The 26,453-nt window shown below is 42.9% G+C and overlaps 2 protein-coding genes across 2 annotated transcripts; both read right to left on the bottom strand.

Moving 5' to 3' along the window:
- Positions 1-4,452: 4,452 nt before the first annotated feature.
- kcnv1 (potassium voltage-gated channel modifier subfamily V member 1) lies at positions 4,453-10,931 on the bottom strand. Its single transcript, XM_029681526.2, has 2 exons — positions 9,944-10,931; positions 4,453-6,309 (listed from the first exon to the last, which is right to left on the bottom strand). The coding sequence occupies exons 1-2, from the start codon at positions 10,929-10,931 to the stop codon at positions 5,777-5,779; spliced, it is 1,521 nt and encodes a 506-aa protein (XP_029537386.1). The 3' UTR covers positions 4,453-5,776.
- A 4,852-nt stretch (positions 10,932-15,783) lies between these two features.
- LOC115142045 (solute carrier family 22 member 13-like) lies at positions 15,784-24,421 on the bottom strand. Its single transcript, XM_029681525.2, has 10 exons — positions 23,943-24,421; positions 20,139-20,242; positions 19,905-20,059; positions 19,563-19,731; positions 19,080-19,200; positions 18,864-18,958; positions 18,472-18,686; positions 18,182-18,290; positions 17,830-18,039; positions 15,784-17,722 (listed from the first exon to the last, which is right to left on the bottom strand). Exons 1-10 carry the CDS (start codon positions 24,315-24,317, stop codon positions 17,644-17,646), a joined length of 1,632 nt encoding a protein of 543 aa, XP_029537385.1. The 5' UTR covers positions 24,318-24,421; the 3' UTR covers positions 15,784-17,643.
- Positions 24,422-26,453: the final 2,032 nt, after the last annotated feature.

The raw sequence follows: 26,453 nt of genomic DNA, 5'->3' as shown, positions 1-26,453 counted from the left end.
TTGAAATTGTTGCATATGGCGTTTTATGGTTTTTGGTCAGTATAATTACGTATTTTGTCTTTCAGCATAGGTGGTCACTACATTTACGTTGGAACCAGGATAAATGAAAGAAGTGAACCAAACAGAAACATTGCAAATGAACAATAACAACCCCATGAATAATATACCAGAGGTCTAAAGCAAACACTGCGCCAGTGATATCAGACCAATGTATTATAATTTGAGAGTTACTGTAGGCTTTGTTAGGGGAAATGGGGGAGGTATAACATTCCAGGTGCTAGTGTTCCCATTTTGGGATAGATCATTAACCCAGTTACATTAGACAGGAGGGGTGTTTTCTTCCAAGGACAAAGCAAAGGATATTCCCTGTTGGGTTCAGAGGTCAGACAGGTGGGTGGAGCTTGAGGAGAATACACTAATGCTGCATGCCTTTCTCTCCATGCACCACGTCAATGTAGACCACTACTTATAACCTCAGTACTGAATAGCAGTTAACTCATTCTAAGAATACTTACAATTGACTGTTGTAATAGAACCCCCAACACTGATTATAACAGTCAGAGATCATCATCTTAACAAGACGTTTGCTGGCACTGTAACTCTACTAAAGACATTACTAAAGACTTACCGTGAGAGTAGACTGCCGATACTAATGAACTATGGACCCTGGAAAGCAAGGGAGGATCGATTCTCTATTCTGCTTCCAAAATGGCACTGTGCTTCCTTGAGGACTGTGTGACGTAAGGGTTTAATGAGACTACGTTTGAAGTTTGGGATGAAAGACTTGTGCTCAGGGCCTCAGCGATGGGGGAGGACCAGATATCTACACACACGAGGCACTTGAAATACCCCCAGCAACAAGCAACAGGCTCTGTATTGCAAGAGCTGGGTTCTGCAAGTCCATTCTTTTATAACCATACGATTAGAACGTGAGGATAGTTTTGAAGCTATAGCAGGACGTTTCTCCATAACCTTCAGTGATCTTGGCCCGGTGTTCTCTCCCTGAGTGTCCCAGCAGTGTTTTTTGCCTCATGGCGTGTTTTGTTCTCTCACTGCCCTGGGAATGCCTGGCCCTCATTTTGACTTCTGCACCATCCTGCTTCGGATTGAGGCTCTGTGCTAGCCATGAAGTTGCAATCCCGAACCGCTTCAAATGACATTGATGACATAGTTGGTTGCCAATGTCAACAATGTTTATAAACGACAACACAGGTCATAAACAACGATGTAACAAAGCCCTTTTTCTTTAGCATTGGTACTTTACTCACCTACAGTAGATGGTGTGTCCTATTTCCGACAGGGCTTTAGTACAGCAAAATGAGAGATGAATGGGAGGGAGGAAAGGGGGAACATTTGGGTAAAACATAAATATCCTATTGATCTCACACACTGAATACTCACATCTGTCCTCTTGCTACTCTGACCTATTTGTGAAATACTACCAGAAATTACTCTTCTCATGTCTCTTTCTCCCCATACCCCTAAAAGAAGATGTACTACATAGCCCAGCACGTCCTTCTGCCTGTCCAAGCGGCAATATCCTTCCTTGAACCCCTCTACGGTCATCTTAAAATAGTAAGAAGGAGTGAGAGAGAAGATGGCAGAGATATACAGGGAAAGTAAAATCAGAGAAAGCAGGGTTGTTTATTAAATGGAATCTTTTTTATAGAAACTTAAACATCTCGACATACATTTCACATAGATTTGAACAAGAAAGTATGATATTGCAGTAATGTAAACTATATTCTCTATCAATTTTTCCTGACTAAACCTGTTGTATGTTATACACAGCTGCAAGGCTGCAGGATGTCTAACCATTTCCCTCAGGCAGAAATATTTACCCCAGGGATAGAACTGTTAGCAAAGTGAATATACTTCCAGAGCCATGAAGTAGGAATTGAGTTTGGGGTCCAAGTACTTAGACACAACCAGCATTCAAACTAAAACAGTTTATATTCTCCTCTCTATTACCATCCTGTATGAGAAACAATACAGTGTTTGATAGTTACTCTTCTGAAAAGGTAACATCGGTTGAGTGGTGTATGTCTGTTTAGTGTAAGTAACTTGTACTGGGGCTTCTTGTAAAACCCAAGAGATTTATCCTCTAAAAATAATCCAGAAAAAGGATGCAGTGAAATAAACAGCTCAACCCATAAAGCATCTGAAGGAAAAACTGTTATGACATGTCTGGTCCGGATGGTGTCTGATCACAGTCAACACACACTCTCTCTCCCTCAGTCTCTCTCTCTGATCTCTCCCTTCTCTTAACTGTCTTTCTCTCTCTATCACACACACACACACACAAGCACGCACACACACACAGTTTTGTTTCGGTATCCTTGTGGGGACCAAATAACTGATTCCAATCCAAATCTTATTTTCCCTCAAATTAACCCTTAACCTAACCATAACACTAACCTTAAACCTAATACTAACCTAAACCCCTAATCCTAAAACTATACCTAACCCTAATTGTAACCCTAAACCTAGAATAGGATTTTTCAGGGCCCACAAGGATAGTTCAACACGCACGCACACACGCACGAGCACACACACACACACACACACACACTACTAATTAGCTTGCCTGACTGTGTGTGTACGTTTTCTCCAGAGGTTTGGGAGTACTTATCCAGCTGGGACATGGATAGTGCTCTCATCCCTGTAGATCAAACACATGCTAATGAATTCTATTCCAATAGCCTCACCAGAGAGCAGGCTGATTGGTGCGCTCTGTCTGATTGACTCCCTTATTATTTGAGCTTCATGTGTGTTTTATGAAAACTCACAGGGCCTGTTCAGACGGGGCTCTTCTGATGCAGCATTAAAATGACTATTATCACTCTCATGTTGATTACTCTCCTGCCAACACAAAACGTTTTCCTGGGGTTGATGCCAGTTCTATTTGTCATTGATTCCCCAAATACAAATACAGTGGATAGAACATTGTATAAATGATACAATCCCTCCAAAAATATTGAATGAGTGTACTGAGATGCACTCTGGAGATGGACGTGGATTTATTGTCCTTGATTCTCTTGTCTAGACAGGTGGTTCCCAACCGGTGTACCGCAGCCCACTGGTGTGCCTCCAGGAACTCTCAGATGTGCCTTGAAACTTTTCCTATTATTGAAAAAAAAATGTAACAGTCAATTATAGGCTAAACATGACATGTGGAATGCACATGGGATTTTTGAATTAGAAGCACTAGTGCCAGTCAGATAATACATGAAATGGGATCTGTATCCTAACTTGTTTCTCAGGCTGTTTGAGAGGCGCGCATCACGAGCAAAGTCATTTGTATCATTTTGTTTCATCTGTGAAAAACATTAGCACAGGCAAGTCTGATATTTATTGTGGGGGTCACGTTGAAAAATGTGTTCTGCCAATTGAGAGAACTACTGCTGTGAACTACTGCTGTGAACTACTGCTGTGAACTACTGCTGTGAACTACTGCTGTGAACTACCACCATTTTGTTTGTTTGGCCAGAAATGGTTGGGAAACGGTTCACTGTAAATCAATTTTCTTATACATCTTATCTCAAAACGGCCCCCATACCATGTAGATTTACAATATGCACGCAGTCCACTCTATTCCATTTAATGAAACATTCATCACTACTTCAGTGCTGTATGCCCAATGTCTCAGACTGCTAATTCATATTTAGACTGTCCTCATATGTTGACTGGCCCATAATGCATTGACATCTGTGCAGGATGGCCATAATATCAGGGACTCCTACATGTCCAAGAGATAAGGGGCTGGCCCTGTGGCCCAATAGCCATGTAAGGGAATCTGTGACTGTCAGGAGTAAAAACAATACTTTCTTGAGAATGTTCGGAAAAAGTACTGAGGTTTGGAATAGGATAAAAATCCCATGGTCTGGAAATATTTTCCCTACATGATTAAATACAGTATAATCCGTATGTATGTACAGTATATCATTTACAGTATTTATAGGTGACTGCAGGGGATAAATGTGAGAAAAACATTTTGTTTTAGTGCTACATAGAGAAAACATTCTACTCTGAGGGCAGGTTGGATTGTGTTATGGAGATGGAACAGTCTCTTCCCACTGGGAACACCACTTAATTCCGTAATATTTGGTTGATACGTTGATCAATGAGATTACAACCCATTTTCACCCACTCAGAAATACAACCAAAAGTTTGTTGAATCCCTAGTGTGGTATATATATAAATATGTGGTATATATATAAATATCACAATGATTCCCTTACATGGCTTTCACTCCTTCTAAAAGCACAACCAAATTCCAATGGAAAATCAAATGTCAGATTTTTGGTTTTGTTGTCACCAAAATGTGTTATCACTGTGCTTTCAACCATTTAAAAGCACAACAACGTTCAAATGAGAATACAAGATAGTTTGTTTATTCATTTATACAACAACTTAACGTGTTATCACTGTACTTCATATACTAACACAACCAAATGACCTGGATTGCAATTGAGATGATTTAAATACATGGTGCAAGTGGTCAGATCTTTTTGAGATTCTGAACAGATTATTACAGCAATTGTGAAGATCTCCACAGACCTGAATCCAACATATATTGTAATTATATTATTATCAAAATTCCATTTGAAATCAATCACAGCTTGAAACCCTCAGCCTATATTTGTCTATATTTAGTTCAAACAATAGGTTTTGATGACCTCCAAAATGCTATACAGGCCTCAATAGTATCACTGATGTTATATGATTGATAAAGTATGGCCACATTTCATTTGCTCTGTTAAACCTACCCTGTGGAATGACTTGAACCAGTTCAGGATATTTGTGTGTGCTCTGCATACAGACTTGACTCGGAGACTCCTCCTCCCAGCGCCCTTCAGGTATTTCACAATGACCCCGCAGGTAAAAGAGACCGGGGTGAAGAAGAAGTCCAATCTGTTTATTGCTCTCCAATGAAATCATGTTTTTCTATACACCACAACATACTGCATCTTTCAGTGGAGAGAAGTTTAGAAATATCAAACACAATATAATTCAGTCTATAATTCAGTCTATACTGTACATCCCGTCTATGTGACACTTAAATTTTTTATTTTTTTATTTAACCTTTATTTAACCAGGTAGGCTAGTAGTTCTCATTTACAACTGCGACCTGGCCAAGATAAAGCATAGCAGTGTGAACAGACAACAACACAGAGTTACACATGGAGTAAACAATAAACAAGTCAATAACACAGTAGAAAAAAATAGTCGGTATACATTGTGTGCAAAAGGCATGAGGAGGTAGGCGAATAATTACAATTTTGCAGATGAACACTGGAGTGATAAATGATCAGATGGTCATGTGTCACATACAGAGGAGGCAGAACATGCAACAGTTGTGTCAGGAAACAACACCGAAAAAGGTTAGACATGAAAGTTGTGGCAAATCTTTCAGGTGACATTTAAGTAATTGTCCCCCCATCATCCTTTAGATATGTCCTATACATTGTACACACTGTTGTCATATTCTGATGGTATTCCTAAAGCTGGAATCCTTAATGGTGAAACAACCACGTCCGCTTCCAATGTTTTTCCCCCTCTGACATCATTGCACGTGCGATAAAAGAGCACAGTATGAACCGATTAAAATATTTACCACGATTCGCGATGCTCCTCAGCTCAGCAACAAAAACAACAGTGGTGGAGCAGCCAATAGTGTTGTTTCCCCCAACTGCAGATTCCTTCTTTAACCCAATTGACTTAACTTTTTCCATAGCTTTTTCTCCACAGCTGCCCTTGTGGTCCGTCTTCCACACTACCACCAGAGCTCACCCCCTCCACTACTCCGTGTGCTGGCCCTCTCCCTCCCCTGCAGCTTCAGCATCTCCGTCACACTCCTGGCGTAAACATCTCTCAGGTTCACCCCTCCTCCCCTTGCTGCCCCACCCACCTCCGAGTCACTCAGCGAACCCCGCGCCAGCCTCTTGAGCGCCTCCCCGTGCCGCAGCGCCGCCTCCTTCATCTTGAGAGTGAAGTAGCAGGCAGAGAAGCGGTCGTTGATGATAGCAATGGGCAGTGCCAAGATGAGGATTCCAGACAAGATGCAGAGAAAGGCCAGCACCTTGCCCAGGGTGGTGTCGGGGCGGATGTCTCCGTAGCCCACCGTGGTCATGGAGGTGGTGGCCCACCACCAGGCACACGGCACGCTGCTGAAGGAGGTACCGGGGATGTCATGCTCCAGGGCGAACTCCACCGTGGCGAAGATGGAGATGCCCACAGAGAGGAAGAGGAGCAGGAGACCCACCTCCTCGTAGCACTGGGCAATGGTCAGGCCCAGGGACTTGAGTCCTGGGAGATACAGGGATACAGAGGGCTGGGGTTAATTATACATCTTGTAAGGAGATTAAATGACAGATTACTTATTCAGGTCGTACACCTGAAAGTGCATTGTCTAACGTTAGATAGTCCGACGGCTGTCTGCACTGACGCATTAGAATGATGCCATCTGTAGGAAGACCATGCTGAAAGTGTACACTTTTGATGGTATGCAAAATAATTTACCTGAATAATTAACTCTTAAATCAGTCTTAATACTCACTTGCCTAACATGAAGGTACTGTAGTGCATCTATCCAATGTATACACTGTATTCCACAAACAGCTAATGTAAACAACAACAAGTGTTGATGTGCGAAACTCATGACTGAGTTTAGTGGGGAAAGTTTAACAGCAAGCTGGCAGTTAAAACAAGTGCAAAAACTGTAAATATACACAACTGAGCAGGTGGTAGAACTATTCACAGGCTGAGATTGAGCAGGTGGTCGAACTATTCACACGCTGAGATTGAGCAGGTGGTAGAACTATTCACATGCTGAGATTGAGCAGGTGGTAGGACTATTCACACGCTGAGATTGAGCAGGTGGTAGAACTATTCACACGCTGAGATTGAGCAGGTGGTAGGACTATTCACACGCTGAGATTGAGCAGGTGGTAGGACTATTCACACGCTGAGATTGAGCAGGTGGTAGAACTATTCACACGCTGAGATTAAGCAGGTGGTAGGACTATTCACACGCTGAGATTGAGCAGGTGGTAGGACTATTCACACTGAGATTGAGCAGGTGGTAGGACTATTCACACTGAGATTGAGCAGGTGGTAGGACTATTCACACTGAGATTGAGCAGGTGGTAGGACTATTCACACTGAGATTGAGCAGGTTAGAACTATTCACACGCTGAGATTAATGAGTATTCACGCTGAGATTGAGCAGGTGGTAGAACTATTCACACGCTGAGAACTATTCACACGCTGAGATTGAGCAGGTGGTAGGACTATTCACACGCTGAAATTAAGCAGGTGGTAGGACTATTCACACGCTGAGATTGAGCAGGTGGTAGGACTATTCACACGCTGAGATTGAGCAGGTGGTAGGACTATTCACACTGAGATTGAGCAGGTGGTAGGACTATTCACACTGAGATTGAGCAGGTGGTAGGACTATTCACACGCTGAGATTGAGCAGGTGGTAGAACTATTCACACGCTGAGATTAATCAGGTGGTAGAACTATTCACACGCTGAGATTGAGCAGGTGGTAGGACTATTCACACGCTGAAATTAAGCAGGTGGTAGGACTATTCACACGCTGAGATTGAGCAGGTGGTAGGACTATTCACACGCCGAGATTGTTCTCTGAACATTACTGAAGTTTTCTTGTGGTTTTATGGAATTTTTCATAATGTTCTCAGAACAATTTGAGAACATGACTAAATAGAATCATGAGGAAACCTATAGGAAACATTATGCTGAACTACTGAAATTCACACAGAAGAACGTTGTATCTTTAACGTTCTCGGGAAACAATGTGAGAATATGACTTTAAATAGAACCATGAGAAAACCTAAAGGAAACGTTATGCTGAAGTTCTGACATTTCTTAACATTCTCTGAACTATTTGAGAACATTCCCAATTTCAAACGAGTTGGAGAGCATTCTTAGAACATTACCAAAATTGAAATGAAATGTAACCATGTTTGAACATTTAGGACACGTTTTGTTGAAGCAATTTTTTTTTGTCAAGTTCCTTAAATGTGCTGAGAATGTTACAAAGTCAAGCAACTATCCTGCACCATTCCAAGAAGTATGTGGGAAGGTTGTATGCAAAACAACCATAGGACAACCACGCTCTCACCAAGCTCTAAGAAACATATGGTTCTCAGAACGTTGTGTGCTAGCTGGGTCCTTTATTAGATTATATGGGTGCTTTCCAAGAGCACAAACAAGGAGGGTTCATAATAATAACACAGTCTCAAGGACAACGCCAGCTTTACCATCTCTCTGAGCTTCAGGTATCTGTTTTCATATTGCTTTTACATTATCTTTTTTCCCCTTTATCTAATCAGATTAGAAAGACACTCTGAGTGCTGTGTCCAGAGAGCTTCAGGAGCAGAGGAAAGAGTGATATTATATTCAAATAGGAGAGAAGTATAAAAAGGAGGCTGTAGTTTTTTTCCTCTAGCGGTCTGTAGAGCAAACTTATCTTTGTTTGCAAAATGATACAGTTATCGGGATGCAGCTTTGTTCAGGATATTGTTACAGACATATTGTCACACACATGGCAAGAACACTCCTGCTTTTATAGTTTGACTAAAGTCACTTTAGTCAGATCATGGGACTTAAACTGAGCAAATGTCATAGACTCCTCAAGGATATCAAGATGTGCCAACATGTAGACAAAGTGGAGAACAGGTCCTGTAAATTCACACTTTTCCCCTAAAAGCATCTGTTTTATGAATTGCCATCACCCAGAGGGAGAAATCTATTTTTCTCTCTTTCTTTTCCTGATGCTATACTTACCAATTTGTTGAAGTAGCATACTAGAGGGAATATGTCACAATCCCTCGCCAAAATCTGCAACATCCAAGCCATTCATGCGCACGGATGCAAATTTACACAGACACACACAACTGGACTCAGGAACATTCACCTGTCAGGCCACCCTTTCTCAATCCCCTGAGGAAATTTGTGAAATATGAATGAATATTTTTTTCTCCTTCTCCTAGCCTGTCATCGTTCCCTTTCTCACTCTTGCTATTTAGTTCTCTGTGAAGCATTTATTTGGGCTGCAATTTCTGAGGCTGGTAAGTCTAATGAACTTATCCTCTGCAGCAGAGGTAACTCTAGGTCTTCCTTTCCTGTGGTGGTTCTCCATCATAGGGCATGATGTTTTTTTGCGACTGCACTTGAGTTCTTGAAATTTTCCAGATTGACTGATCTTCATGTCCTAAAGTAATGATTGACTGACTGTCATTTTATTAGCTTATTTGAGCTGTTCTTGCCATATCGACTTGGTCTTTTACCAAATAGGGCTACCTTCTGTATACCACCCCTACCATGTCCCAACACAACTGATTGGCTCAAACGCATTAAGAAGGTAAGAAATTCTACAAATTAACTTTGAACAAGGCACACCTGTTAATTGAAATGCATTCCAGGTGACTACTACAAATGATTATACTGTATGTGTCACGCCCTGATCGGTTTCACCTGTCCTTGTGCTTGTCTCCACCCCCCTCCAGGTGTCACCCATATTCCCCATTATTCACTGTGTACTTATACCTGTGTTTTCTGTTTGTCTGTTGCCAGTTCTTCTAGTTTGTCAAGCTTACCAGCGTTCGTCCTGTCAGCTCCTGTCTTTTCCCAGCCTCTCTTTTTCTCGCCCTCGTGGTTTTTGACCCTTGCCTGTCCTGACCCTGTACATGCCCACCTGACCACTCTGCCTGACCCTGTACCTGCCCGCCTGACCACTCTGCCTGACCCTGAGTCTGCCTGCCGTCCTGTACCTTTGCTCCTACTCTGGATTATCCACCCCAGGTCTGCCTTGACCTGTTGTTTGCCTGCCCCTGTTGTCAAACATTGTTACTTCACATAGTCTGCACTTGGGTCTTACCTTGATAGTATGTATAGATAGATGACTACATTACCTGTGGAGTGGCGTCCCAGTTTGAGCATGCGCAGGGACCTCATGAGCCTGAGCAACTGCACCACGCGGCCCATGTTCTCCAGCTCAGTAGAGCCACCGTGCAGAATCTCAACTGCCAGAGTCACATAGAAGGGCAGGATGGCTAGCAGGTCGATCACATTGGGAACGCTACGGGTGAAGCGGCACTTGTTGCGTACGCAGATGAAGCGTAGCACCAGCTCGCCAGTGAACCACACCACGCACACATATTCCAGTGCGTCCACGAAGAAAGGTGTACCCCCGTCACTGCCCCCACTCTCGTCACCGATCCCGTTCCCACCCACATCCCCCAGGTCCAGCGAGATGAGCACAATGTTGACAATGGATACCGCCACGAAGATGATTGACAGCGTGCCGAAGGCGCGTGCCGCTCGTGAAGACTCTGGCTTCTCCAGCAGGTCCCACAGGCGCCGGCGGAGATCTGGGCACGCGGCGTCGTTGAAGTCTTCGTCCTGGCTTTCGTCAGCCTCAGCCTCGTTCCGCATGTCCAGGCTCTCCTTGAGCTCCTTGCGGCGGTAGTAGCGTCCCCGGCAGCAGGGATCGATGCAGAGCTCGTCGATGCCCCAGTACTCAATCTCCTGGAGGAAGGAGAGCACGCAAAGCTCCTCCCTGACATGCAGGTGGCCTGTGCGGTAGAAGTTTATCACATACTGGAAGGTCTGTGAGTTGCGGTCGAAGAAGAACTCATTCTCCAGGAAGTCAGTGTCGTCGCAGAGCTCTAGGGCAGAGTCCCGTGTGGACAGGGCCAGCTTGCCCAGCCGGGTTTCTGGGTGGGATGCCAGCAGCTCCTGGGAGAGAACGTAGCGGCTGCCACCCACATTGATGGTGAAGACGTCCAGTGGGTCGCCACAGACAGGAGGGGGCTCGCTGTAGAAGACGCTGGAGTCTATGGACAGGAGGGAGGTGCTGTCCCCGTAGAACTCAGCTGGGCTGGATGAGCTGCTCATCATGGCGGTCACAGGCCTGCCTGGGGTGGAGGGGAAAACCTGAAGGGCACCTGGAGTGCAGTTGGGTATCAAGGAAAAGGTAAAACACTGAGGTCAACAGTTGTTCAGGTTCAAAAGAGTGATTGGCACCAAAGCCAATTAAGACCACCTAGAGAACAGTTAACATGTAAGTCAGAATCTTCATAATAATTCCAAGAGGAATTCTCTACTCTGTCCCTGCTTGTTCCGTCCCCTGTGTAGCCTATTAGCCTTGTGGCAAGGGAATACATTTTACAGCTTGGCTAGAAGCAGCCATTAGTTATCCCTAATTCTCAGTTAAACTCCTTTTGCTCCCTGAATGAAGGAATCCACATTTCATTGGCTGCTCCTACCAAGAGCATCGTGTCAGACATCAAATGAGTGAGAGGGGGAGAGAGAACGCGAGAGAAAGAGAGGGGAGCGAGAGAGAGGGAAAGAGCCTCTGGCCGTGTCCTAGTTATTCAAAGCTCTTTGTGGAGATTTAAATATTTTAGCTGGCCTACCTAATTAATACAACTAATATTCCTATTCCCGTAATCATTAATTCCCTTTGTTAAGTCTATCTGCTATCTAACATCCTCATGGTGGTTATTAAGTCGCACATATTTAAAAGATAAATCTTGAAAAATTGATATCAGAGCAGTTGATCTGTTGGCAAGAACACAGACACTGTAGAATGTGCTCACCTGTCATGACCGAAAGGAACGACCATATAGTGAAAACATGCTCTGTGTGTAAAAGTGGTGAAGGTGATGATGATTTTCCTCCATTTTAAGTGAAAGGAGGAAGATAATACCTGATATTGTAACAAATCCAAAAGGGTTATGTAATGAACACGAGGGGAGACAGAGAGCTGGTTTCAAGCGCAGGGCGCAGCAGGTGTTTATTGCAAAGGACCACAGGAGGAGGCAGGTAGCTGGGTCCAGGGGCAGACAGAAGGTCATACACAGGGAGTCCAAAAGCGCAACGGTACAGGCAGGGAAAAGGCTAGTAACGTCGTCCGGGAGATCAGGCAATAGGTTGATAACAGGAAATCCGACAGGCTAAGGTACAGGCAGGGAATATGCAAAAGTCGTCGTTAGTGAGGCAGGCAAAAACTATCATACACGGGAGGAGTAAATCACGGGAAAAACAGAGCGTGTCACAAAACAAACAATACCTTACAGTGATAGGGTGCAAAGAACTGAACTAAATAGTGTATGATAATGACATACAGGTGATTATAATTCAGGTGCTTGGGATGTGGAGAGTGAGCTCCATTCAGGGGATCTACGTGTTTGAGAGTGTGAGTTGGAAGCAGACGTTACAGGGCAAACTGTCAATTGCAATTTAAATCAAAAACGTCTGATCCTACCAAACAAGTTACTGAGTATGGAGATATTCTGATTATGTTAACTACATGTTTCTAAGGTCTCTAAATGGCTGTGTGAACAAATACACATATAATGAGAAAATAAAATAAGACGCCAGAATCACGAGTAAATTGGATTTTAGTGCAGGCAATCACGTTAACGAATGTGGTCATTGCAGAAGATATTTGATGAGCATACTGTATCATAACTAGCCGTGATTGGTGCCATAGGGCGGCGCACAATTGGCCCAGCGTCGTCTGAGTTTGGCCGGTGTTGGCCGTCATTGTAAATAAGAATTTGTTCTTATTAACTGACTTGCCTAGTTTAAAAAAAAATACATGACAGAAAAGGCAGGATAAATGGGGGTGTCTAGACAATAACATTGTAAAATGGCATCCTATTATACAATAACTACAACAACATTATATTACTGGCTTAACATCATAATGAAAACGAAATGTACTCATGTTTTTAATTTCACTTGCAAATAAAATAACTACCTACATTTTGTAAGCCTAATGGGTGAGCAGTTTGTATTATGTAATAACAGAGCACCACATGTGTTTCTAATGACAAATAGCTGTAGATATTCTTGTTATTATATAAATCATGAATAAATATGCAATATAAGTTGCTGTCAATTATTTATTACATTGAAATAAAGTATTAATACGTTTTGCATTAAATAGTTATTTGTTGTCAGAGAAATTAGGTTACTGGAATGAACCATCTCTGAAAGATTAGGCTGTACTGTATCAAGAGGACCACCAAACTACAGTAGTAGTCACGAAACTAGCCCGACTAATATAATTTAGCCAATTTAACAACTTAACAAGGGGAAAAAGATTGGTCTTACCTGGCTATATATCGAGAGTTTTCATCTTGATAAAAGGGATGGTTGAGATTTCCATTCTCTCCATTAGCCAAGTTCTTTTTTATACTCTGCGTAAAACAGCCAGTTATGCGTTTTGACACTAGTGTTGGTCATGATTCTTATCTTCTTGCGAGCAGAAGTGAAAAAGAGCCCCACTTACTCGAAGAAAACATGACAAAACTCCGTGCGTTTCAGACAGCTCTATGACCTCAGATGCGCACCGCGCACTCGACCATCTTGGCTCTGTCCTTGTTATTGTGGATCCTTTGGACGTCCCTATCCCTTTAAAGTTGAAATACAAAAATGGTTTAAGGTTATGGTTAGGTAAGGGTTATGGTTAATGTTATGGTATGGAGGAACCAATGATTCCGGATTGTTCTAACCCTTTTAGCTCGCGGTGCTTTTTCAAAATGTTGAGTAGCAACGAGCACACGCAAGGAGTGGCGTTAGGAGCGAACTGTTTTTCTGAATATAGCGCATGCAAATGTCTTATGATGGATCTTTAAAAATCCAATTTAGCCTATTCATATTAGAAACCATTAAAATAAATATTTCATGAGTTTTGAACGCTGGCTTATCATTAATGATATTACGTTATGCAGATTGATATTTCCAGAGAAATGGCATTTTAAACAATTTCACAAAATTGTTCCATCAAAAAAATGTGACCCATCTCAAAGGTTTTCTAACTGCAACACATTTTTTTGTCCATTCAAACATGTCTCTGAAAAGGGGCTCATCTACATGCACCATTGTTAACATCAGCTCATATGCATTTGCAAAAGTCCCCCAATCATTTGCTTTGAATCAGACAAAGCCAGGGGCCCTCCATTAAAATTTCCCCTGCCATTTCAGTTCTTTAATGATATTTATTTTCCTTCCTTGTTTTATGAGAGGAAGCCAAGGAAGAGGAGAAACGTCAAAGTCATTTTTGTAGGATTTTGCTGCTTAAAATATCCACATCTATTTGTACAGATCCAGGACACTATTTTCAAAGGTAGGTTCATGAAATCCCATTTCGTCTCTACTTGTCACAGTTCACCTTCCGTTGACCCCAGAAAGCCCTGGGGTCTTTTCTTCACTTCCCATGACAATTATGGAAGCATTATAAAAGAGTTGCGACAGGCTTTGTCTGCCCCTCCACAGCTCTCCAGACATGCAATTACTGTCCATATATAGGTGGCGCTTCTCACATTGTTCACCCGTGTGCATGGAAAGAAAATGTATAAAACAGGATATAATGGGCCCTAAGTGACATGCAGGACATCAGGATCCAGGTTTATCTGTTCAGTGTCTACCAAATATGATGGTTTCAAGTTCATATGGCTACAGAGTTAATAAACCCAGCAAAGAAACGTCCCCTTTTCAGGACCCTGTCTTTCAAAGATAATTCGTAAAAATCTAAATAACTTCATTGTAAAGGGTTTAAACACTGTTTCCCATGCTTGTTCAATGAACCATAAACAATTAATTAACATGCACCTGTGGAACGGTCGTTAAGACACTAACAGCTTACAGAAGGTAGGCAATTAAGGTCACAGTTAAGAAAACTTAGGACACTAGAGGCCTTTCTACTGACTCTGAAAAACACCAAAAGAAAGATGCCCAGGGTCCCTGCTCATCTGTGTGAACGTGCCTTAGGCATGCTGCAAGGAGGCATGTGGACTGCAGATGTACCCATGGCAATAAATTGCAATGTTCGTACTGTGAAACGCCTAAGACAGCACTACAGGAAGACAGGACGGACAGCTGATCGTCCTTGCAGTGGCAGACCACGTGTAACAACACCTTCACAGGTTCGGTACATCCAAACATCACACCTGCGGGACAGGTACAGGATGGCAACAACAACTGCCCGAGTTACACCAGGAACTCATCATCCCTCCATCAGTGCTCAGACTGTCCGCAATAGGCTGAGAGAGGATGGACTGAAGGCTTGTAGGCCTGTTGTAAGGCAGGTCCTCACCAGACATCACCGGTAACAACGTTGCCTATGGGCACAAACCCACCATCGCTGGACCAGACAGCTGTCGAATCTTTGTTATGTTTATACAAATATTTACACATGTTAAGTTTGCTGAAAATAAACGCAATTGACAGTGAGAGGACGTTTCTTTTTTTGCTGAGTTTATATCAATAGTATACTATTGTGCTATTGAGACTTTTTAATTTATCTGCAGTCCCACTAACATTTATCTAAGCAATTTGAGGGCAGTTTCCAGAAGCACTGTAAACTCTGTACCGTTTCTCCCATTGAAAAGTTACTTGGCACCTTCTGCTGTTCATGAGAGGTATCACCAACAGGGGCGCTGCCAGGGATTTTGGGCCCCATCACCACAGGCCACACCAACCCTGTGCAATTGCTGTCACCACACACCTTCAGAACCCAATCGAAGCCATTCAAAGCTTTAAATAACTCCACCTTTTTGCAGGCTTGCAACTATCTTGTAGTCCAATATTTACTGTACGATATATACTGACAGTGAGCTGTGAAAATATAACACATTGCAGACATGCATGCAACATTCTGCATGCAGTGGAATTCAATATTTGTTCAAAGACTGATACCCTCTATAAGAAATGTACTAAAGGCCATCTTTTACAGTCTAAATTAAATTTTAATGGTACAATTCTTGAATGGAAAATTCTCTTAACATTAATGAATAACTTCAAATAAATAACTTAAATATACATTATCCTATGCAACTACAATAAATTAACATTATCATCTATAGAATGATAACAAACAAAATAATAAAATCAGCAGCAGATTTGTGAACTAAGTATTACATACCAACTGGAAAATAAGCAGCTGTAAAAGTGGAAACTGAAAATGGAAAATAAAAGGGAAATGAAAAGGCCTGATGGTGGCGCTAGAGGAAAGATCAAGTGGTCACCAAATCAATAAGTTTCTTTCACTTGGGGTCTTGATTGTGCACAACATATTTTATGGCAATCCAGCCATTACTTTGAGATACATCCTGTTCTGTCTGGTTCTCAGCCTGTGGGCATCATGTGTGTAGTGATCCAATATCCATGCCATTTAACAGTTATCACTGGCTCTTGCTCAGCCTTACTCACCAAGAGCCCAGCGCCGGGCCTTCTTAATAGCAAAGTCACTGATCAAGTCTTGAAGTCCAGCTTTCTAGCTAACAGACTTTCAATGGACAGCATGGCAAGACTGCAAAGCCTGTCCTGGGACATAATGGACCTCAAATAGTTTAGCAGTTTTAGCTTACTGAAAGCTCTCTCACCACCAGCAACAGTCACAGGCAGTGTGCAATATATAGGTAAAGCAATGCACACTTCTCCAACAATGCTTTGCAGCTGCATCTTCCAAATTGCATTCAGGAGACCAAGAGGGGACAAGATATGGGGGGAAAGTGGCAGCATATACAGTGTTCAGGTGTCTTACTTCATTTTGAAACTCAGGTGTAAGACCTCTGGAATACTTCATGATCAGTGGTTGGCACACAGAAGGGACTTTATCCTCACTAATCTGCCCAACTTTCAGAACAGCAGAAAAGTATTCTACAATTGTTTCAGTGGTGTGGAACCTAGTGTCAAAGTCACTTATGATGGTGTCCATAGCAGTAAAAAAAACACTGTGTTCCGAAACACCGTTGTTGCACTGTCCTGAGCTGTCTCCTCTTGAGAGGTCTCATCATGGAATCTCTTCCTTTTCCTATGGCAGCTGTGTTCCTTGCTAAATTGAGGTGCAACATCCATTTGCGTAGCAATCAGTGTTGCCTCAGACAGGAGAGACTCCCATCCATCTCTAAGAGCCTGCATCTCTTCCTTTAAGGCTCTGATATTGGCTGCCTCTGTGTCAGAGAAATTTTCCTGTCCTCAATGCATTGCAGTACCTGCAATTATGTCAATTGACATGTCATTCAACACAATGCTGCCCACCTCCTTTGGGAGGTTGGGTTGGGAGTAGGGCTGGTTCAGGGGTATGGGGATGGGGAGACAGGGCTGCTGGGCCTGAAGCTGCATCTGTTGGGCCTGGCACCAGGCAGGGGCAAGTGATTTAGTATGAATAGCTTGCTAAAAGTTTGCCTGTATTGATGTTGGCTAAAACATCTCTGGATGTTTACTTTTTGCCAAAAACAAGAAAATAAAAAGAAACCACAAGTTTTATTAGTACATTGTAAATCAAATATTATATTAATGACAATAGGTTAATCATTTAATATTGATTTTTTTAAACCTAATGTTCTAATAATTTTTTAGGGCCCCTCAGTCACAGGCCCTTAGAATCATCCACCCCACCCCCCATATGGCACCCCTGATCACCAAGATTCATATTGTGATGGGTCCATATTTTATACACAACATCAATCATTTTGTATTATTCATTCATTTAAACAAATAATTAGTCCCAAAAGGGTGGTATCATTTACAAAAAAACAAGAGATATTTTAGAGTAATAACTAACTCACACCTCCAGAGAGTATGGACCAGACAGTGATCAGAATTTTGAGCTCCTCAATTCAGTTGGTTTCTCCTCCTCATCGAGTCCGTTTTCAATAGTCCCGCTCTCTGATGTTCTAAGATCAACAAGTACAAATCAATGAGTATGGTGCTTGCTTCAATTCACATACTTCACAATTCAAATATAGACAGCTAAAATGTCTAAAACAGAGGGGTTACCCACATTGTCTTCTCCACGAGTGGGTCTATGTAGTCTTGGAGCTCAGTGTTGAGGGTCTCTGGCAGTAGAAAACACAGCCCCCCACCGATGAAGGGCAGGAGGCCACAGATGAGCATGGGCAGGGCCTGGTGGTACACCTCTAGCAGATGCATCAGAGGGACCAGGATGCCCGCCCCACGGGCACACATGGAGTTCAGACCCACACCATTCTGTCTGCAAGGACGACATGAAGAAGGACATTGCAATAAATGTATCCAAAAGTGGATGAGGATACATTTTGACATGTATACACAGTATGAAGAATGAGGATATCATTCTGCTGTAATAAACAGTATACATTGGGAACGTAACTAACCTTACAACGGTAGGATAGAGTTCAGCAGTATATACATAGACAATAGTGAAGGAGGCTGCTATAGCAAACTTTCCAGTCACTGCAATGACCGTCACCAATACTGGAAGGTCTAAGGGTCAAAATAAGACAGAAATAAGTACCACCAACAGGTATGTTTCAGAATATAACGCCAACTACACCAAGTTCAGGGAAATTGGACGAAGATAAAAATTTGAATGCTACACAGTATAAACACAGATAGGGTAGATGGTTGAGCATTTGCATAACTGGAAACAGCCTTCGGTAGTCACCTTCAGGAATAGCAAGAATTAGGAGACAAGCTGCTCCACCAAAGAAGAGAGTGCCTGCCTGACAGGGCCTCCTGCCCAGGCGCTCCAGGAGGGTGTAGCAGCCCAGGCGAGAAAGAATCTCTGCCAGGCCAAAGATGAACTGGGTCAGGTAGGTGTCCAGGCCAAAATGTCCCACGTTAAGACTCACACCGAAGTAGACCAGGCTGGTCACAAACCTGCCCCAAGGGAGAGTGGGAAAAACAGCTTGTATAAACAAGATGGGGCATGAAGAAATGCACTCCATGCTGGAATGCACTACAATTGTTCTGAATAAATGCATTTAAACAGTATTTTGAATATTGATCATAACAGATGTTGAGTTTGTATTTAGCTACATCATTGGTCACACGAACCAGATGAAGCTCATGGTGAGAGCACGTTTCCTCAGGTTGGGTATCTTGAAGAGGTCCATCATGCTGCCCGTTGTAGACGTGTTCTCAGCCTCCAGCTAGAAGAAGATGCAACTAAATAATCTACACCACAAATGCAACTTCATATATATATTTTTTTACATGTTTACATTCTGTATCCCCAAATGAAATGTATTCCAGTAAGGATGGTTAAATCACCATGTCGAGTAATGACTGGGGGACCTCTCTCCTGTTGACCGCAGCTGCCCTCCGGAGCTCCTGTCTGGCCTCATTCTGCCTGCCTTGAGTTAGTAGCCAACGGGCCGACTCTGGGAGAATCCTAGCGCGTACACACCCACACAATATTGGTCTACAAATCCCCCCAAAATGTGTGGTCATCCAAATATCCATTCCAAAGACATAAATAAGCCTTTGCTTTGATGAGAGGACAAACTCATCCACATAAAAATCTAACCTTACATGAGTATCTGGGGGCAATTTAATCGTTCCTTCCCTCCACCCACACAAGCCACCATAAGGTATGAAGGTCAGGCTCACCAGAAGGTATGAAAGCCACCATAAGGTATGAAGGTCAGGCTCACCAGAAGGTATGAAGGTCAGGCTCACCATAAGGTATGAAGGTCAGTCTCACCATAAGGTATGAAGGTCAGTCTCACCAGAAGGTATGAAATTCAGGCTCACCAGAAGTAGACAGCCAGTAGAAGGACGGGGCTGGAAAGCACCAGCTGCAGGACCCTCCAGTTGCGGACCCCGTAGGCGATCCACGGCAGCAACATCAGCCCCACGGCATAGAAACATTGTGAGAGGATGGTGAAGAGGGCCCGCTTAGATGTACTGGTCCACTCAGCCCCTTCCAAATAGGAAAATAACTATCACACACTACAATAGTTTGGGGCTGTCAGCTCACCCAATAGTCAAACACTGTTTGATGATTGTAGACAGTACAAGGTGTTATATTTTGGCTAATTGAGATTAGAGATTGGAGTTTATGTGGTAAGAGACAACCTGGGAGTATTGCCCCACCTAGCACAAATGTGTTCATGGCAATGCCTGATATTGTCATGCCGACCACGAACCGAAGGCTAATGTAGACATAGATGTTGGGGGAGAAGGCAGCGGCCACTCCAAACAGCAATTGGAAGAGCAGGGAAATGAGGATGGCGAAGCGACGACCAAACCTGCGGGGGTATTTCACATTTTTGGGGTGACCTCTTCACTAAACTTGTGACAATTTAAAAAGTGGGTTGTGTGTTTTACCTGTCTGCCATAGGTCCAAACACCAGGGACCCTATTAGGAGGCCGGTCATGTAGATGGACTGTGATGCCTCACTCACACCTTTGTTGTCACACACCAGGTTAAACTGATGAGAAGGAAAGGAAAGAGGAGAGAATTTAGTTGCCTTTGATGATAAGGAAATAGATGGCTTATTTTCATATTAAAAGCAACATACATGCCTAATCTCACAATATATCAGATACAGTGCATTCGGAAAGTATTCAGACCCAGACATTTTCCACATTTTGTTACGTTAAATCCTTATTCTAAAATTGATTAAATAGTTTTTCCCCCTCATCAATCTACACACAATACCCCATAATGACAAAGCGAAACAGGTTTTTATAAAAATACAACTGAAATATCACATCTACATAAGTATTCAGACCCGTTACTCAATAATTTGTTGAAGCACCTTAGGCAGCGATTACAGCCTTGAGTCTTTGTGGGGATGACGCTACAAGCTTGGCACACCTGTATTTACTCCCGTTCTTCTCTGCAGATCCTCTCAAGCTCTGTCAGGTTGGGATGGGGAGCGTCGCTGCAAAGCTATTTTCAGGTCTCTCCAGAGATGTTAGATCAGGTTCAAGTCCTGGCTCTGACTGAGACCACTCAAGGCAATTCAGAGACTTGTCCCAAAGCCACTCCTGCGTTGTCTTGGCTGTGTGCTTAGGGTCGTTGTCCTGTTGGAATGTGAACCTTCACCCCAGTATGAGGTCCTGAGCGCCCTGGAGCAGGTTTTCATCAATGATCTCTCTGTACTTTGCTCTGTTCATCTTCCCTTAATCCTGACCAGTCTTGCAGTCCCTGCCGCTGAAAAACATCCCCAAAACAGGATGCTAACACCACCATGCTTCACCGTCAGGATGGTGCCAGGTTTCCTCCAGATGTGACGCTTGGCATTCAGGTCAAATAGTTCAATCTTGGTTTCATCAGACTTAGAGAATCTTGTTTCTCATGGTCAGAGTCTTTAGGTGCCTTTTGGCAAACTCCAAGCGGGCTGTCATGCCTTTTACTGAAGAGTGGCTTCCATCTGGTCACTCTACCATAAAGGCCTGATTGTTGGAGTGCTGCAGAGATGGTTGTCCTTTAGGAGAGATATGAGAACCTTTCAGAAGGACAACCATCTCCACAGAGGAACTCTAGAGCTCTGTCAGAGTGACCATCGGGTTCTTGGTCACCTCCCAGACCAAGGCCCATCTCCCTCGATTGCTCAGTTTGGCCGGGCTGCCAGCTCTAGGAAGAGTCTTGGTGGTTCCAAACTTCTTCCATTAAGGAATGATGGAGGCCACTGTGTTCTTAGGGACCTTCAATGCTGCAGACATTTTTTGGTAACCTTCCCCAGATCTGTGCCTCGACACAATCCTGTCTCGGCGCTCTAAGGACAATTCCTTCGACCTCATGACTTGGTTTTTGCTCTGACATGCACTGTCAACTGTGGGACCTTATATAGACCGGTGTGTTCCTTTCCAAATCATGTCCAATCAATTGAATTTACCACAGGTGGACTCTAATTAAGTTGGGAGAAACATCACAAGGATGATCAATGGAAACAGGATGCATTTGAGCTCGATTTTGAGTCTCATAGCAAAGGGTCTGAATATTTATGTAAATAAGGTATCTGTTTTAAAAAATTATTTAAAAAATAAAAATAAAACTGTTTTCGCTTTGTCATTACCAGGTATTGTGTGTAGATTGATGAGGAATTATCTGATTTGATCAATTTTAGATTAAGGCTGTAATGTAACCATGTGGAAAAAGGTCAAGGGGTCTGAAAACTTTTGGAATGCACTGTATCTGTGGATAGAAAAGTGAATAGAGGTTGAAAACAAGACCTAAGCATTGACTTCATGAACAAGTCAAGGCCATTCTTACATAACTAAGGTATAACTCTGATATACAGTTGAAGTCGGAAGTTTACATAGACCTTAGCCAAATACATTTAAACTCAGTTTTTCCACAATTCTTGACATTTAATCAGAGTAAAAATTCCCTGTCTTAGACCAGTTAGGATCACCACTTTATTTTAAGAATGTGAAATGTCAAAATAATAGTAGAGATAATTATTTATTTCAGCTTTTATTTTTTCCATCACATTCCCAGTGGGTCAGAAGTTTACATACACTCAATTAGTATTTGGTAGCATTGCCTTTAAATTGTTTAACTTGGGTCAAACATTTCAGGTAGCCTTCCACAAGCTTCCCACAATAAGTTGGGTGAATTTTGGCCCATTCCTCCTGACAGAGCTGGTGTAACAGAGTCAGATTTGTAAGCCTCCTTGCTCGCACATGCTTTTTCAGTTCTGCCCACACATCTTCTATAGGATTGAGGTCAGGGCTTCGTGATGACCACTCCAATACCTTGACTTTGTTGTCCTTAAGCCATTTTTCCTCAACATTGGAAGTATGCTTGGGGTCATTGTCAATTTGGAAGACCCATTTGTGACCAAGCTTTAACTTCCTGACTGATGTCTTGAGATGTTGCTTCAATATATCCACATACTTTTCCTACCCCATGATGCCATCCATTTTGTGAAGTGCACCAGTCCCTCCTGCAGCAAAGCACCCTCACAACATGATGCTGCCACCCCTGTGCTTCACGGTTGGGATGGGGTTCTGCGGCTTCCACGCCTCCCCCTTTTTCCTCCAAACATAATGATGGTCATTATGGCCAAACAGTTCTATTTTCGTTTCATCAGACCAGAGGACATTTCTCCAAAAAGTACGATCTTTGTCCCCATGTGTAGTTGCAAACTGTAGTCTGGCTTTTATATGGCGGTTTTGGAGCAGTGGCTTCTTCCTTGCTGAGTGGCCTTTCAGGTTATGTCGATATAGGACTCGTTTTTACTGTGGATATAGATACTTTTATACCTGTTTCCTCCAGCATCTTCACAAGGTCCTTTGCTGTTGTTCTGGGATTGATTTGCACTTTTCGCACGAAAGTACGTTCACCTCTAGGAGACAGAACGTGTCTCCTTCCTGAGTGGTATGATGGCTGCATGGTCCCATGGTGTTTATACTTGCTTACTATTGTTTGTACAGATGAACGTGGTACTTTCAGGCATTTGGAAAATGCTCCCAAGGATGAACCAGACTTGTGGAGGTGTACAATTTTTTCTCTCTGAGGTCTTGGCTGATTTCTTTTGATTTTCCCAAGATGTCAAGCAAAGAGGCACTGAGTTTGAAAGTAGGCCTTGAAATACATCCACAGGTACACATCCAATTGACTCAAATTATGTAATTTAGCCTAACAGAAGCTTCTAAAGCCATGACATAATTTTCTGGAATCTTCCAAGCTGTTTAAAGGCACAGTCAACTTAGTGGATGTAAACTTCTGACCCACTGGAATTGTGATACAGTGAATTATAAGTGAAATCTGTCTGTAAACAATTTTTGGAATAATGTCTTGTGTCATGCACATAGTAGATGTCCTAACCGACTTGCCAAAACTATAGTTTGTGAACAAGAAATTTGTGGAGTGGTTGAAAAAATGGACTTTTAATGACTCCAACCTAAGTGTATGTAAACTTCAGAGTTCAACTTTATATACAACAAGTGCCTTCAAGGGACACAGATTTAAAACACAGAACATAGTGATTGATGTCTAAGAGTTTAGGAGAAAATTAGGGACATTATGAAAACGATTGTCAAGCTGCCAAATCAAATAGCATAAACAGAACCAAACTAACTTGGGCTATCTGCACAAAACTGAACTTCTCAACAGGCAGTGCATAGAGTTCAATAGGAGTTGGGCTGGGGTAATGCAATTATTGACCTCATCCCTACCTCTGTCACCAGAGTGGGGTTTCCTTGGGGTGTGTCGTAAACCCACCCATCTGTACAATATATGGTGCTGTTGATTCCTTGCTCTTGAATTGTTTCCAAGTCCAAGTCCACCGGTGTGAACATACGACAGCTCTCATATTCCCCGACATCATTCATTGGAAGTGTGAGATTTTTCTGTTGGTCATAGGTCAATTTGGGTCCACGGGCGAGTATCCAGTCGGTGTTGCAGTGGTGAGGAAAATTCATACCTGTGAAAACTTGGCTGAACATGTGAAAGGCCATGAATATGTTGGGTATCGATATTGCCAACAACAGGCGATTTTGAAATGCTCCAAACTCACCAACTACTGGGAGTATCTTTCCGAATGCAACCATTCTCTTCTCGCCTGGGGTCCTGCATGGAAGACATTGGAAAATGAATCCAAGAAAGCCTACCACTTTTGTAAAATAGGGGCTACCTACCTAAAACTATTAAGGATTCTTTGACCAGTGGTATCCCTTTAGGAGAACCCTTTTTGGTTCCAGGTAGAAAGGTTGGTTCCAGGTAGAAAGGTCTAGGAACCAGAAAAGGTTCTCCTTCAGGGACATCAAAATAATAATTTATGGTTATATATTATATTATATTATATTTAAGGATCATTTTTTAATTGTACACATTGTCAGCTAAAAGCTGAATTGCAGCATACATAGGCAAGTAAGTAAGTAAGTAAATAAAAAAATATGATATGCAGTATACAGTACAATATTACAGTTAAGCAGCACTAAGCAGTCTCACAAAGGCATAGGGATGTTGTAATATCTGTCAATCTGAGTAGGGGGAAGGTTCAGTTTGAGTTTGGATCGGGTAGATCTGCCACTGAATTGGCCTTTCTTCTGAGGTAGCCAGTTGTTGTAATCCTGGGATTTTGCAAGCTTCTGGGCAAAGGATCTGCAGAGATGGGTGGGACCGGACTCCAGGTTGAAGTGGTGATGATGGTTCTTCATGAAGAGCCTTCGGTTCCCTTTTGTGGTAATGTCGGAGATGTGTATGTCCCATTTTAAGTTGGCTTGGAGTGTAACACCAAGCACTTTGGTGCTGGACACAACCTCAAGTGTGTGGCCGGAGATGTATAATGGAGGAAGGTGTCTTGATTCTATGAGGTTCAGGTCATCCACAAAGGCCCAGGAGTTGGATAGGGTACCCTCTGATTTTTATTTTATTTATGCAACCTTTATTTAACTAGGCAAGTCAGTTAAGAACAAATTCTTATTTACAATGACGGCCTACCAAAAAGGCCTTCTGCGGGGACAGGGGCTGGGATTTTTTTTAAATACACACACACACAGGACAAAACACATATCACGACAAGAGACAACACTACATAAAGAGAGACCTATGACAACATAACAAGGCAGCAACACATGACAACACAGCATGGTAGCAACACAACATGACAACAACATGGTAGCAACACAAAACATGGTACAAACATTACTGGGCACAGACAACAGCACAAAGGGCAAGAAGGTAGAGACAACAATACATCACGCAAAGCAGCCACAACTGTCAGTGGGAGTATCCATGATTGAATCTTTGAATGAAGAGATTGAGATAAAACTGTCTAGTTTGAGTGTTCGTTGCAGCTCGTTCCAGTCACTAGCTGCAGCAAACTGAAAAGACGAGCAACCCAGGGATGTGTGTGCTTTGGGGACTTTAACAGAATGTGACTGGCAATAGATGATATCTCAGATAGGGGGGAGTGAGGCCTAAGAGGGTTTTATAAATAAGCATCAACCAGTGGGTCTTGTGACAGGTATACAGAGATGACCAGTTTACAGAGGAGTATAGAGTGCAGTCATGTGCAGTGATGGCCGAATGGTAAAGAACATCTAGTCGCTCGAGAGCACCCTTACCTGCGCCATTGACGTGAGCCACGAAAACAATTGGACCAAGCCGTGTGCCCTGGGGGAGGCCACAGGAGAGTTCTTGGGCCTGGGATAGAGTCTCATGGGATCTTGTAACCTGGCTACGGCAGGAATGGATGTTTCAAATTCATGGCATGATCTGTGGTCGGACAGATAATTGCAAAAGGTGTTTCATTGCAATTGCGTGATCCACAAGAGCAAAGGCCTTGCAGTAGTCTGTCAGGACCCATGTGCTGGAGGTGCCTCTAGTGTCTGCTGATCTGTACAGGCAGTGGGTGGTTGAGCGTCCCTTGAGGCAGCCAAACTGTTGTTTGGAGATGTTCTTTTGAATATCCTGTGTTGCCCATTCAGCAACAAAACCTTCACACAGAAGGGGCGTGAGTGAGATGGGCCGTAGCTGGTCAATCCTCTGTGGATTACTCTTCAGCAGCAGGACTATTGTCTCCTTCCATTGATGTGGACACACTCCTTCACACAGGGAGGTATTGAAGAAGTCAGTCAGGTGGATGGATATTGCAACAGCGACTTCCCTGATGAGTCTGCCACTGATGAGGTCAGGACCTGGGGCTTTTCTGGTCGAAACAGAGAGTCGTTTCCTGTGCATTT

Source organism: Oncorhynchus nerka, linkage group LG14, assembly GCF_034236695.1.
Source record: "Oncorhynchus nerka isolate Pitt River linkage group LG14, Oner_Uvic_2.0, whole genome shotgun sequence".
Lineage (NCBI taxonomy): Eukaryota > Metazoa > Chordata > Actinopteri > Salmoniformes > Salmonidae > Oncorhynchus > Oncorhynchus nerka.
Note: the sequence above shows the minus strand (reverse complement) of the source record. Positions and strands in the feature narration are given on the sequence as shown.

What these genes read in the sequence shown, in the direction of transcription:
- kcnv1 (XM_029681526.2), bottom strand. Translation starts at nt 10,931, where the DNA reads ATGATGAGCAGCTCATCCAGCCCAGCTGAGTTCTACGGGGACAGCACC. An exon ending in ACTGGGACGCCACTCCACAG is followed by an intron (nt 6,310 to 9,943) that starts GTAATGTAGTCA and finishes TGTATCTCCCAG; the next exon opens with GACTCAAGTCCCTGGGCCTG.
- LOC115142045 (XM_029681525.2), bottom strand. Translation starts at nt 24,317, where the DNA reads ATGGTTGCATTCGGAAAGATACTCCCAGTAGTTGGTGAGTTTGGAGCA. An exon ending in ACCCCACTCTGGTGACAGAG is followed by an intron (nt 20,243 to 23,942) that starts GTAGGGATGAGG and finishes CCTTCTCATCAG; the next exon opens with TTTAACCTGGTGTGTGACAA. An exon ending in CATGAACACATTTGTGCTAG is followed by an intron (nt 19,732 to 19,904) that starts GTGGGGCAATAC and finishes CCTATTTGGAAG; the next exon opens with GGGCTGAGTGGACCAGTACA.